The 14,323-nt window shown below is 35.9% G+C and overlaps 1 protein-coding gene across 4 annotated transcripts in view; it reads left to right on the top strand.

Annotated features, from left to right (window-relative positions):
• TUT4 (terminal uridylyl transferase 4) overlaps positions 1–14,323 on the top strand; it is a 109,480-nt gene that overhangs the window by 54,202 nt on the left and 40,955 nt on the right. For all 4 annotated transcript variants that reach the window (XM_042951303.1, XM_042951306.1, XM_042951305.1 and 1 more), the window contains exons 13-15: positions 130–304; positions 2,967–3,667; positions 7,298–7,448. In XM_042951303.1, coding sequence (XP_042807237.1) covers positions 130–304; positions 2,967–3,667; positions 7,298–7,448 — 1,027 coding nt within the window. The remainder of the gene's footprint in view (positions 1–129; positions 305–2,966; positions 3,668–7,297; positions 7,449–14,323) is intronic.

Below are 14,323 nucleotides of genomic sequence, written 5' to 3'. Positions count from 1 at the left end.
GCTTTTTGGCAAGTTACTTCTTTATGCCTCAGTTTTTGTAAAGTTAATCTCTTAGGTCTTTTCACACTGAAAATTCAGTCATTCTATCGTTTTGTGAAGCTTAAATGAAAAGTATTTTTTCTTTTCTAGTCTCCTTTAACATTGGGAACACCAAATCAGGTATCCCTGGGACAATTATGGTTAGAGCTGCTAAAATTTTACACACTGGATTTTGCTTTGGAAGAATATGTCATATGTGTACGGATACAAGATATTTTAACAAGAGAAAACAAAAACTGGCCTAAAAGACGAATAGCCATTGAAGGTGAGATGATACGTTATATTTCCTTTAGAGAATATGTTTTTGTGTGCTATTTATCATCTGTTTCTAATACAGTGCTATAAATTACATCCCTTGGCTTTATAGCATTATATATACCACTAGGTTGTCATTATATATTTTAGATAAATTCTTTATCAAGTCCATGATAGTTTTATAGGATTAATACTTACTTTAAGGTTTCCAATCTATAAATACTATATTGGTTAGGATTATTAGCTTATTACATACCTTTATGTTTATTTTTTAGTTATGAAAAACTTCAAAAATATAGACACATAGAATAGTTATTCAGAACAATCTTATTCCTATAAGATTCTGTCATAAAATTATGTTAAAGTATAACTTTAAAATACAGGTTTTCATTGTCCTCTAACCTCATCTCTATGGAATGTGTAAGTCATTGGAGTATATATACAGAATACAGCCAGTGGTGTTGTAATAGCATTGTAGGGTGACAGATGGTAGCTATACTTCTGGTGAGCATAGCATTAACTACAGAATTGTTGAATCACTATGTTGTACACCTAAACTATAATGTAACATTGTATGTCAGTTATACTTCAAAAACATAAAAAAAAGCACCTCAGCTTAAATATGGTTAAAGATTAAAAAAAAAAAAAGATTGATTTGAAGAAAAAAAAATTGATGTTGACAAAAAGTTTCATACTAAATCCCAAGAATATTAAGATCTTTAGGGATGCAAATTGATAGAGTGGTTTTTAGAAAATTTATATCATGCAGCATTTCACTCACTTTTATAGATAGGAAATTGAATTTCTGTCCATCATTTTAGTTTGCTTAGACTACATATTTTTCTGTTCCCTCAGTCCTCTTTTGGCCTTCTCTAGACCCATAAATATTTTTTTAAAAATTTTAATGTTTTTTCTATTTTTGAGAGAGAGAGAGAGGCAGATCATGCGTGGGGAAGGGGCAGAAAGAGACAGACACAGAATCCGAAGCAGGCTCCAGGCTCTGAGCTGTCAGCACAGAGCCCAACATGGGACTCAAACACATGAACTGCAGGATCATGACCTGAGCCAAAGTTGGAAGCTTAACCAATTGAGCCACCCAGGCACCCCAACCCACAAATAATTTTTTAAAAATGTATTAAAAAATGTTAATGATATTAATATATTATTTGTTTTTGAGAAAGAGAGAGCAAGCACGGGAGGGGAAGAGTGAGGAGAGAGAGAATCCCAAGCAGGCTCTACTCTGTAAGTGCAGAGCCTGACGCCGCGGGGCTTGATCTCATGAACCAGGAGATCATGACCTGAGCCAAAATCAAGAGTTAGATGCTTTAACCAACTGAGCCACCCAGGCACCCCTAAACCCACAAATATTCTTATACACTCAGTTACTCACATCTTGTACACTTACATACAGTAAATCAATGAGCTATAACTATCATAATTTGTTTTCTCTTGTCTTTTTCTTCTTCTACAAGGAGCAAAAAGGCCAGGAAAGGCCTTTGAGTGTAGAGAACAGCCTGTGGATTTAGATAACAGCAAAAAGTCACAGATGCCCAAACCTGTTAACAATCTGAAGCCTGTCCTATTAATCCTTTTACTTAATGATCTTCAGTAGTGGAGAAAATGTGCATTGTCTTTTGGCTGTCATCCATTTATTCTTTTCTCCTGGGGCATATTTGTATTTTAGGTTTATAAAATCCAAAAACCCATAAACATTTAGAAGTCTTTTATATTTTCTTAATAATAATGAAAATGTGGTTGATATATACTCATTTTAGACTGGATTAAAATTTAACTTTTGGTTTAATTTTTACTTTCTTTGGTCTCTTTCTTCCTACTTTTCAATTTTTCCTTTCTTTAATTTTTTGAACTCATTGAAGGTAAATGTTAAAATCAGTATTTCCTTTTTGTTTTTTTTAGAGAGAGTGAGCGGCCATGAGCAGGGGAAGGGCAGAGCAAGAGAGAGAATCTTAAGCAGGCTACATGCCCAGCCTCTACGGGGCTCAATCTCACAGAGATCAGGACCTGAGCTGAAATCTAAGAGTTGGAGGCTTAACTGACTGAGCCACTCAGGCTCCCCAAAATCCGTATTTTTTAACTTGAAGCTTTAAGAATTTTAGGTTATCATTTATTTAAGTTGCAAGGAGCATGTCGCTAAAGAATATTATGATAAGAGATAAAAATTATTAATGGGTCCTAGAGGTTTGGAAAATTTTATTCAGTAACAGTTCAGGAAGGTATAAATGGCATGGCTTTTTCTGCCAGTTTTATCATTGTAATTTTGTAATTACCGTGGTGTCTGCAACAGTATGTAATTCTTAATCTCGGGGTTGTGAGTTTGAGCCCCATGTTGGTTGTAGTGAGTACTTAAATAAATTAAAAAAAAAATTGTGTAATTATTGAGTTGGTCCCTTTGGCCATTCTCTCATTAATTAACCTTATTCTTTTCTCTCTTTTCCTTTTAACTTTTTATTTTATGACAGAAGAAAGGAAAAGATGTTGCTCTTGTATTTTTCCTACTCAGTTTGTAGGAACTCTCACTTTGACCTTAGGTTAAAAAAGCTTTGGGAGAATGTACTGTGCTGAGAATATAGCAGTTTCAATCTGTTTGGGTAAGCTTGGAATTGTAGTTCATTGATGGATACTTAGTTACTGACCATTTCTTTTTTTACTAGATCCATTTTCAGTTAAGAGGAATGTTGCACGGAGCTTAAACAGCCAGCTTGTTTATGAATACGTTGTGGAGAGATTCAGGGCAGCTTATCGGTATTTTGCCTGTCCTCAGAGGAAGGGTGGAAATAAATCTACAGTGGATTCCATGAAAAAAGAGAAGGGGAAAATAAGCAATAAGAAACCAGTGAAGTCTGACAATATGGCATCCAATTGTTGCATTCTACATGGAGAAAGCACAGAAAAAATAAATGCAGAAAGAGGTCAACCTGATAAATACGATGAAATGGAATGTACATCACAGAGATGTATTACTGAAGATGACAGTTTGTTGGTAAATGAGCTAGATTTGGCTGAACTTGGACAGGAATCTTCATCTCTTTCTACCAGTGGAGGCAGTGAATTAGAGCCAAAATCAATTAAGAAACAAGATGATTTAGCACTGTCAGAAACCTGTCTAAAAAAGGAACTCAGCCAGTGTAATTGCATTGGTTATAAATCCCCTGACCCAGATGAATCTTCTGGTACAGACTGCCAGTCAAATATAGAAACAGAGAGTTCACATCAGATTGTGAGCACTGACACATCTGCTACCTCCTGCAACTGCAAAGCTACAGAAGATGCTTCTGACTTTAATGATGATGATAACCACCCCACCCAGGAATTATATTATGTGTTTGATAAGTTTATTTTAACCTCTGGCAAGGTAGGATACTGTTTGTAAACAGTCTGTAAGATTTTGTGGTTGTTGTAGGACTGTATTTATAGTTTTTAGATTCAGAAATGTAAAAATAGCTTCTATGATGGTAGACTGTTATTTTCCATTGATATTTTGGTGTATATTTTCACTTTTCCTTTTTATATTTTTTTCTGTAGTTGTCTTTAAAGAATGTATGTAAAACCTCAAAAGGTTTCAGTACTCTATTACTAGTTGGTTTGCTTAACTTTCTCATATATGAAAGGATTCATCAGGCATTTTATAAAGATCAGTTTGGCAAAAGCAGCAAATATTTTAAATTTTGTTAATTTTCTATGTACATGTTTACTTTATCTTCCACAAAGAAGATTATAAGGTTTGTAAATTCTGATAGTATTCCACTTTAAAGGTGGTTTTTTACCCCTATGGGGTGGGTGAATATAAATTTAAAAAAAACTTTTTTAAATTTTTATTTATTTTGAGAAAGATACAGAGAGCAAGCAGGGGAGGGGCAGATAAAGATGGAGACAATTTCAAGCAGACTCCACGATGTCAGCACAGAGCCTGAATTCACGCGGCCTGAATTCACGAACCATGAGATCGTGACCTAAGCCGAGACCCAGAGTCAGACGCATAACCAACTGAGCCACATAGAATATAAATTTAATGAAGATAGTTGAGCAGAAACTAAGATCAGGAACCAAAAGCGTGAAGAATTGAGATTCTGTCTCTGCCTTTGAGCTTTCCTTTGGATATTGGCATATCCTTTATAAACTAATGGAGTCTTAACTTTTCTACTGTTCAAGTGGGATAGTCTGAACTTCAACTTGATAAATTATAGAAAATAAAATACCCAATAACAGAAAATAAGCAGTGACTACTTTGTTAATAAAAGAAAGGTTTAGCTAAGTCACATTGCTTCAATTGCAGGGTACATAATTGAAATATCAGCACCCAAGATGAAAACATGATTATATAGGTCATGTGTAAACGAAGAAAAATGTTTTTGAAAAAATCTAGAAAGTTACCCAGTTTTATTGTTTTATCAATAATTATTTATTGACAAGCTTAAAATTTTTTAACCTAATTACTAAGCTGTGCTTCTTTATTCTTTGTAAGAATACATATATTGCATTTTTTTTTTTTAGGTTGCGGTGTTTAGGACATATGGACTGTATAAAGGATAGATTAAATGGCAGGTTTTTAGAAAACCCTCTGAATTATATAACTGCAGTGTATGCGCTTTTTTTTGTAAATTTTTAAAATTTTTTTTTTTGAGAGAGAGGGAGAGAGAGAGAGACCGACCGACAGAGAGAAAGACCGAACATGAATGAGGGAGGGGCAGAGACAGAGGATGACATAAAATCAGAAGCAGGCTCCAGACTGAGCTCTCAGCACAGAGCCCAACGCGGGGTTTGAACTCGTGAACCTTGAGATAATGACCTAAGCTGAAATCAGATGCTTAACTGACTGAGCCACCCAGGCGCCCCATATACTTCTTTATACCCCTTGGAAACTTATCTTTTTTCTTTAATGTTTATTTATTTTAACATTTTATTTCATTTTTGAGAAAGACAATGTGAGCAGGGGAGGGGCAGAGAGAGAGGGCGACACATAATTGGAAACAGGATCTATCTAGGCTCGGAGCTGTCAGCACAGAGTCCTATGCGGGGCTTGAACTCATGAGCAGTGAGATCATTACCTGAGCCGAAGTCATATGCTTAACCGACTGAGCCACCCAGTTATTTTAAGATAACTATTTATCCAATTAATTTTTTTTCTAGATACATGTAACATTTTTCTAGTATTTTCTGATAAATCTTTTAAAAAGAAGTTTTGAAAGCTAAGAAAAATTCCCGTGGTACTGTTAATTAGCCTATAGCACAGCATTGCCACAAGTAGAGGTTTTTGTATGTAATTTGCATCAGAGGTCATGGCTAGTCCTGGAGGAGGAAGCTCTTTGAAATCTAGGCATATTACAATAAAGAAAGGAGTGGTGCCCTTCCTTCACTATGTGTTTTGTTCAAGTAGTTGGGATACATTTTTACTGTTTTAACTACCTGTCTGATAGTCCATTGGAATACATCTTATTTAATTTAATTTTATTTTATTTTATTTTTTTATTATTTAAAAAAATTTTAAGTTTATTTTGAGAGAGATTGAAACAGTGAGTGGGGGAGGGGCAGAGAGAGCGGAAGAGAGAGAATCCCAAGCAGGCTTCCACACCAGCCCAGATCCCAGTGTGGGGCTTGAGCTCCCAAAATTGTGACATCATGAACTGAGTCGAAACCAAGAGTTGGATGCCTAACTGACTGAGCCATTCAGGTGCCCCACCATTGGAATACATTTTATTTTATTTTATTTTATTTATTTTATTTTATTTTATTTTATTTTATTTTATTTTATTTTATTTTATTTTATTTATTTATTTATTTATTTATTTTAACATTTATTCATTTTTGAGACAGAGAGAGACAGAGCATGAACGGGGGAGGGTCAGAGAGAGTGGGAGACACAGAATCTGAAACAGGCTCCCGGCTCTGAGCAGTCAGCACAGAGCCCGACACGGGGCTCGAACCCACATACGCGAGATCGTGACCTGAGCCGAAGTCGGACGCTCAACTGACTGAGCCACCCAGGCGCCCCTGGAATACATTTTAAATGGTGGTATAGGGTTTGCAGTTAACTTTGTGGCTATTGCATAAGAGTTATTCCTTGTATGAAGCAAAGTTATTTTTAGAGGTCAGCCCTACAGTTTGGTTTCTTGAGTACCATGCTAATGTAATAAATTGAACCAACTAGCCAAGTGGAGGGTTTTACAATTGACTATGAAGATAGAAAGTGTTTGGAGTGAAATGAAAACTGCCACTTCAAATTTATTTCTTCCTTTCTTCCTTTCCTTCCATTCTTTCGCTTCTTCTTATTTCTTCTTTTCCTTTCTTTTCTTCTTTCTTTTCTTTTCTCTTTTCTCTTCTCTCTTTTCTTTTCTTTTCTTTCCTTTCTTTTCTTTTCTTCCTTCCTTTTTTTGAAATTTCTTTATAATCAGGGCGTCTGGGTGGCTCAGACAGTTAAGTGTCTGACTTCAGCTCAGGTCATGATCTCGCAGTCCGTGAATTTGAGCCCCGTGTCAGGCTCTGTGCTGACACCTCAGAGCCTGGAGCCTGCTTTGATTCTGTGTCTCCCTCTCTCTGCCCCTCCTTCACTTGCTCTCTGTCTCTCTCTCTCAAAATTAAATAAACATAAAAAAAACCCATGAAATTTCTTTATAGTTTACGTTGTTAAAGATTTTAGTAGGTTAAAATTAATGCACAGATTTCATTTTGGGAGCTGACCAAAATGTTTGCATTAACCCATATGTATTACCTCTTCAGGTATTTTCTGTATCTTACGTATTTGGGTAAATCTCATCTTGATAAATACCATTTTAGTGGGGAAGAAACATTAAAGTGTTTGGTCAAAAATGTGTTTTTTACATTTAATACTGCATTTTATTTATATGCTTTTTTTTTTAACCTCCTGAAAGCACAGGTTATCAGAATTGAGTTACATAGAAGAGTCTTTTTGGACCTGCTTTCTAAGTGGTGATGAAGTCCCTCAATAGTTTATTAGATAATTTTTTTTTTTTTTACGTTTGTATAGCCACCAACGATAGTATGCAGCATCTGCAAAAAAGATGGCCATTCAAAAAATGATTGTCCAGAGGATTTCAGGAAAATTGATCTAAAACCTCTACCACCAATGACAAATCGATTTCGGGAAATACTTGATTTAGTATGTAAAAGATGTTTTGGTAAGTCTTTTATTATTAGAGCTATTGTGAATAGATTCTTTGTTAGATTTTGAATATTTATTTTCTTATTTAAAAACAGTTTGCTTATTACGTTTTGTTTTGGTACAGGTTATTTAATAGTTTAGATACCCAACAACAGATATTTATTAAATGCCTATTAAATGCACAGCACTGTGGTAAATGCCAAAGGTAATACAGAGTCCATTATGGCTTTTATTTATTTATTTTAATTTTTATTTAATTTATTTTTTTAACTTACATCCAAGTTAGCATATACTGCAACAATGATTTCAGGAGTAGATTCCTTAATGCTCCTTACCCATTTAGCCCATCCCCCCTCCCACAACCCCTCCAGCAACCCTCTCTTTGTTCTCCATATTTAAGAGTCTCTTATGTTTTGTCCCCCTCCCTGTTTCTGTATTATTTTTGCTTCCCTTCCCTTATATTCATCTGTTCTGTGTCTTAAAGTCCTCATGAGTGAAGTCATATGATACTTGTCTTTCTCTGACTAATATTGCTTAGCATAATATGCTCTAGTTCCATCCACAGAGTTGCAAATGGCAAGATTTCATTCTTTCTGATTGCTGAGTAATATTCTATTGTATATATATACCACATCTTCTTTATCCATTCACCCATCGATGGACATTTGCACTCTTTCCATACTTTGGCTATTATTGATAGTGCTGCTATAAACGTTGGCGTGCATGTGCCCATTTGAAACAGCATACCTGTATCCCTTGGATAAATACCTAGTAGTGCAATTGCTGGGTTATAGGGTAGTTCCATTTTTGATTTTTTGAGGAACCTCCATAATTGTTTCCACAGTGGCTGCACCAGTTTGCATTCCCACCAGCAGTGCAAAAGAGATCCTCTTTCTCTGCATCCTCGCCAACATCTGTTGTTGCCTGAGTTGTTAATGTTAGCCATTCTGACAGGTGTGAGGTGGTATCTTGTGGTTTTGATTTGTATTTCCCTGATGATGAGTGATGTTGAGCATTTTCTCATGTGTCAGGAGACCATCTGGATGTCTTCTTTGGAGAAGTGTCATTCATGTCTTTTGCCCGTTTCTTCACTGGATTATTTGTTTTTGGGTGTTGAGTTTGATAAGTTGTTTATAGATTTTGGATACTAACCCTTTATCTGATATGTCGTTTGCAAATATCTCCTCCCATTCCATCGGTTGCCTTTTAGTTTTGCTGATTGTTTCCTTCTCTGTGCAGAAGCTTTTTATTTTGATGAGGTCCCAGTAGCTCATTTGTGCTTTTGTTTCCCTTGCCTCTGGAGACGTGTTGAATAAGAAGTTGCTGCGGCCAAGGTCAAAGAGGTTTTTGCCTGCTTTCTTCTCGAGGATTTTGATGGTTTCCTGTCTTCTATATAAGTCTTTCATCCATTTTGAATTTATTTTTGTGTATGACATAAGAAAGCGGTCCAGATTCATTTTTCTGCATGTCGCTGTCCAGTTTTCCAGCACTACTTGCTGAAGAGACTGTCTTTATTCCATTGGATATTCTTTCCTGCTTTGTCAAAGATTAGTTGGCCATACATTTGTGGATCCATTTCTGGGTTCTCTGTTCCATTGATCTCAGTGTCTTTTCTTGTGCCAGTACCATACTGTCTTGATGATTATAGCTTTGTAATATAGCTTGAACTCTGGGATTGTGATACCTCCAGCTTTGGTTTTATTTTTCAAGATTACTTTGGCTATTTGGGGTCTTTCTATAGTTTTCAGTGTATAGATTTTTCACCTCTTTGGTTAGATTTATTCTTAGGTATTTTATGGTTTTTGTTGCAATTGTAAATGGGATCAATTCCTTGATTTCTCTTTCTTTTGCTTCATTGTTCATCTATAGGAATGCAACCGATTTCTGTGCATTGATTTTATATCTTGTGACTTTGCTGAATTCATGGATCCGTTCTAGCAGTTTTTTGGAGTCTTTTGGGTTTTCCATATGGAGTATCATGTCATCTGCGAAGAGTGAAAGTTTGACGTTCTCCTGGCCAATTTGGATGCCTTTTATTTCTTTGTGTTCTCTGATTGCTGAGGCTAAGCCTCCAATACTATGTTGAATAATGGTGGTAAGAGTGGACATCCCTGTCTTCTCCCTGACCTGAGGGGGGAAAGCTCTCAGTTTTTCCCCATTGAGGATGATATTAGCATTGGGTCTTTCATATATGGCTTTTATGATCTCGAGGTATGATCCTTCTATCCCTACTTTCTTGAGGGTTTTTATCAAGAAAGGATGCTGTATTTTGTCAAATGCTTTCTGTGCATCTGTTGAGAGGATCATGTGGTTCTTGTCCTTTCTTTTTATTGATGTGATGAATCACATTGATTGTTTTGCAGATATTGATCCAGCCCTGCATCCCAGGTATAAATCCCACATGGTCGTGGTGAATAATTTTTTTAATGTATTGTTGGATCCAGTTGGCTGCTATCTTAGGATTTTTGCGTCCATGTTCATTAGGGAAATTGGTCTATAGTTCTCCTTTTTAGAGGGGTCTTTGTCTGGTTTTGGAATTGAGGTAGTGCTGATTTCAGAGAAAGAGTTTAGAAGTTTTCCTTCCATTTCTATTTTTTGGAACAGCTTCGAGGATAGGTGTTAACTCTTCCTTAAATGTTTGATAGAATTTCCCTGGAAAGCCATTTGGCCCTGAACTCTTGTTTTTTGGGAGAGTTTCGATTACTAATTCACTTTCTTTACTGGTTATGGGTCTGTTCAAATTTTCTATTTCTCCCTGTTTCAGTTTTGGTAGTTTATATATTTCTAGGAATTTGTCCATTTCTTCCAGATTGCGCATTTTATTGACATATAATTGCTTATAACATTCTCTTATTATTGTTTGTATTTCTGCTGTGTTGGTTGTGATCTCTCTTCTTTCTTTCTTGATTTTATTTATTTGGGTCCTTTCCTTTTTCTTTTTGATCAAACTGGCTAGGGGTTTGTCAATTTTGTTAATTCTTTCAAAGAACCAGCTTCTGGTATCATTGCTCTGTTCTACTGCTTTTTTGGTTTTGATAGCATTGATTTCTGCTCTAATCTTTATTATTTCCTGTCTTCTGCTGGTTTGGGGTTTTATATGCTGTTCTTTTTCCGGCTCTTTAAGGCATGAGGTTAGGTTGTGTATCTGAGATCTTTCTTCCTTCTTTAGGAAGGCCTGGATGGCTATATACTTCCCTCTTATGGCCACCTTTGCTGCATCCCAGAGGTTTTGGGCTGTAGTGTTATCATTTTCATTGGCTTCCATGTAGTTTTAAATTTCCTCTTTAACTTCTTGGTTAGCCCATTCATTCTTTAGTAGGCTGTTCTTTAGTCTCCCAAGTATTTGCTACCTCCCCAGTTTTTTCTTGTGGTTGATTTTGAGTTCCATAGCATTGTGGTCTGAAAATCACGGTATGATCTTGATCTTTTTGTACTTGTTGAGGGCTGATTTGTGTGCCAGTATGTGATGTATTTTAGAGAATGTTCCATGTGCACTGGAGAAGAATATATATTCTGCTGCTTTAGGCTGAAATGTTTTGAATGTATCTGTTAAGTCCATCTGGTCCAGTGTATCATTCAAAGCCATTGTTTCCTTGTTGATTTTCTGTTGAGATGATCTGTCCATTGCTGTAAGTAGCGTGTTGAAGTCCTCTAATATTATGGTATTATTATCAATGAGTTTCTTTATGTTTATGATTAATTGATTTATATATTTGGGTGCTTCACATTTGGAGCATAACTATTTACAATTGTTAGGTCTTCTTGGTGGATAGGCCTCTTAATTATGATATAATACCCTTCTTCATCTCTTGATACAGTCTTTATTTTAAAGTCTAGATTGTCTGATGTAAGTATGGCTACTCCGGCTTTCTTTTGTTGACCACTAACACGTTAGATGGTTCTCCATCCCCTTACTTTGAATCTGAAGGTGTCTTTAGGTCTAAAGTGGGTCTCTTGTAAACAGCATATAGATGGATCTTGTTTTCTTATCCATTCTGTTACCCTATGTCTTTGTTTGGAGCATTTAGTCCATTGACATTTAGAGTGAGTACTGAAAGATAGGAGTTTATTGGCATTATGTTTCTTGTAATTGTGTGTTGCTTTTAAAGAGCTTAGACTCTGGATCTGTGATGTCTAATATGGTAGCCACTATTTAAATTGAAATTAATTAAAATTAAAAATCAAATTCCTCATTTTTAGTAGCCACAACCCGAGTAGTGAGTAGTTACATGTGGCTGGTGGCTGCTGAATTGGACAGGCCAGATAGGCAACATTTCCATCACTGTATTGCTCTTGCACCGTTCTGCTCTAGATGGAAGTATGATATGTATAAAAATTGCCATAATTGGGAGCAGAATGTATTATATGCTGTAGTAGTAGGAAACAAAATGCAGGGCAAACAGTATTTTAACTGGGGTAGAACACAGGGATTGGAATTAATGATGTGGCATTTGAGTTGGACCTTGAACTCCTTTTTCAGATCTAGGAGATTATACACAAAAGTGTAGGGTGTATAATTTCTTTGGGAGAATAATTGGCTTAGGTTTGGTAGAGTATAAGAAAGATAATTGAGGGAGAAAAGGCTATAAAGATATTTTGGGAAATGCCTTACATAATTTTATTCAACAAACACTTATGGTGAACCTGGGATAAACCTTCACGCAACAAATATTTTTTTAAATTATTTTCTGTGCCCAGATAAGTTAAAATTTCTGATGCAATAACATTTAGTTCCCCATTGTAATATCTCCCACTTATTTCCTATCCCACCCTCTGCCACTTACCTGCTTTTAATCGCTATCCATTAGTTTGCATTCTCTAGAGTTCTAATATAAATAGAATCACCTAGAATGTACTCTTTTTCTGAGTTGGGGTCCTGGCCTCTTTCATTTAGCATAATTATTTTGAGATTCATCCATGTTATGTGTGTAAGTAGTTTATTCATTTTTTTTTTTAATTTTTTTTTTTTTAACGTTTATTTATTTTTGAGACAGAGACAGAGCATGAATGGGGGAGGGTCAGAGAGAGGGAGACACAGAATCCGAAACAGGCTCCAGGCTCCGAGCTGTCAGCACAGAGCCCGACGCGGGGCTCGAACTCACGGACCATGAGATCATGACCTGAGCCGAAGTCGGATGCTTAACCGACCGAGCCACCCAGGCGCCCCTAGTTTATTCATTTTTATTGCTGAGTTGTGTTCCATTATGTGGAAGAGCCACAATTTGTTTACCATCCACCTGTTGATACAAATTTGGCTCATTTCTAAGTTTTGATTATTATAAATAAATTTGCTCTGTATATCTATGTGCAGGTCTGGGAATGGATGTACATTTTGATTTCTCTTAGGTAATACCAAGGCATTGAATAGCTGGTTTGTGGCACATTTTTCCCCCACAGCTTTATTAAGATACAATACAGTACATTTGTTTTTATTTATTTATTCATTTATATATATTTATATGAGCTCATGGATATTTTATACTTTGGGTTATTATCTAATACTACTTTTTCTTTTGCTCAAATTGTTCCAGATTTGGCCATTGGGAATTCTTTCAGTTGGTTCCTGTGACTTATACTCCCATCAGTGTGTGGGAGTTTTTTTGTTTGCTTGTTCGTTTTATTTTTTATTTATTTTTTTTTAGCACTTCCTTACTTTCTGGTACTACAAGATGCTCCAGGCTCATCATGTATGTTTTCTGCCCCAGTCCTAGAATTAGATATGTCTCCAAAGATCCTTGGTTCCTTTTATTGGAGAATGGTGTTAGAAACCAAGATCTGGATGCTAGCGTGCTTGCTGTTGTGGGCTGTTGTTGCTTCTAGGCCCTCTCTGAGTGAGAAAATTATGTATATGCACTAACTTAAATATATGCTTGTATCTATAAAAATTTCTATATGTGACCATCTTATATTAAGTTAAACATGACTTTTGTACTGATGTCTCCAACTTGAATACATTACCACATGGCTCATTCAAGTCTCTTCTTTCTGCTTATCTGTAAATTTCCCACTCCAACAGTGAAAAAACTGGCCCCATCATCTGCTACCCATTTATTCAGTTGTTACATTTAAGTACACATGTATAACATTATCAGAACTATTATCTAATACCCCTATGGGAAATAACTTTTATCAACTATAGTACTTATGCATAGTCCCTTTTGCCCTTAGTCTTACAGTGAAGTGTGTGTTTCACTTTGAGTGAAATTGTCTTACACATGTAGATTCTTTTTGTCACAGCCTGCATTCCATCCTAGTCCCCAACCACCTAGACGATATTTTTAAAATTTGCCTACTGTAAAGTTCACTCTTTGTACTGCAAAGTTCTATGGATTTTGACAAGTGCATTGTATCCTGTATTTACCATTATGGTGTCATACAGAATAGTTTTACCACTTTAATAATAATAAAAAAATCACCTGTAATTCAGCTATAGGTATACCTCAGAGATATTGTGGGTTGGGTTCCAGACCACCACAATGAAGTGAGTACCACAGTAAAGTGAATTAAGTGAATTTTTTTGTTTCCCACTGCATATAAAAGTTATGTTTACACTACTCTGTCATCTATTAAGTGTCCAATAGCATTGTGTCTAAAGAAGAACAATGTATATACCTTGATTAAAAAATGCCTTATTGCTAAAAAATGCTAACCATCATCTGAGCTTTCAGTGAATCATAGTCTTTTTGTAGAGGGTCTTGTCTCAGTGTTAATGGCTGCTGACTGATCAGGGTGGCTATGACAATTTCTAAAATAAGACAGCAATGAAGTTTGCTACATTAACTCTTCCTGTTATGAATGATTTCTCTGTAGTATGTGATGCTGTTAGATAGCTATTTTTTAAAATGTTTATTTGTGGGGAGAGGGGCAGAGAGCGAAAAGGGAGAGAGAGAA

Source organism: Panthera leo, chromosome C1 (genome assembly GCF_018350215.1).
Source record: "Panthera leo isolate Ple1 chromosome C1, P.leo_Ple1_pat1.1, whole genome shotgun sequence".
Classification (NCBI taxonomy): domain Eukaryota; kingdom Metazoa; phylum Chordata; class Mammalia; order Carnivora; family Felidae; genus Panthera; species Panthera leo.
Note: the sequence above shows the minus strand (reverse complement) of the source record. Positions and strands in the feature narration are given on the sequence as shown.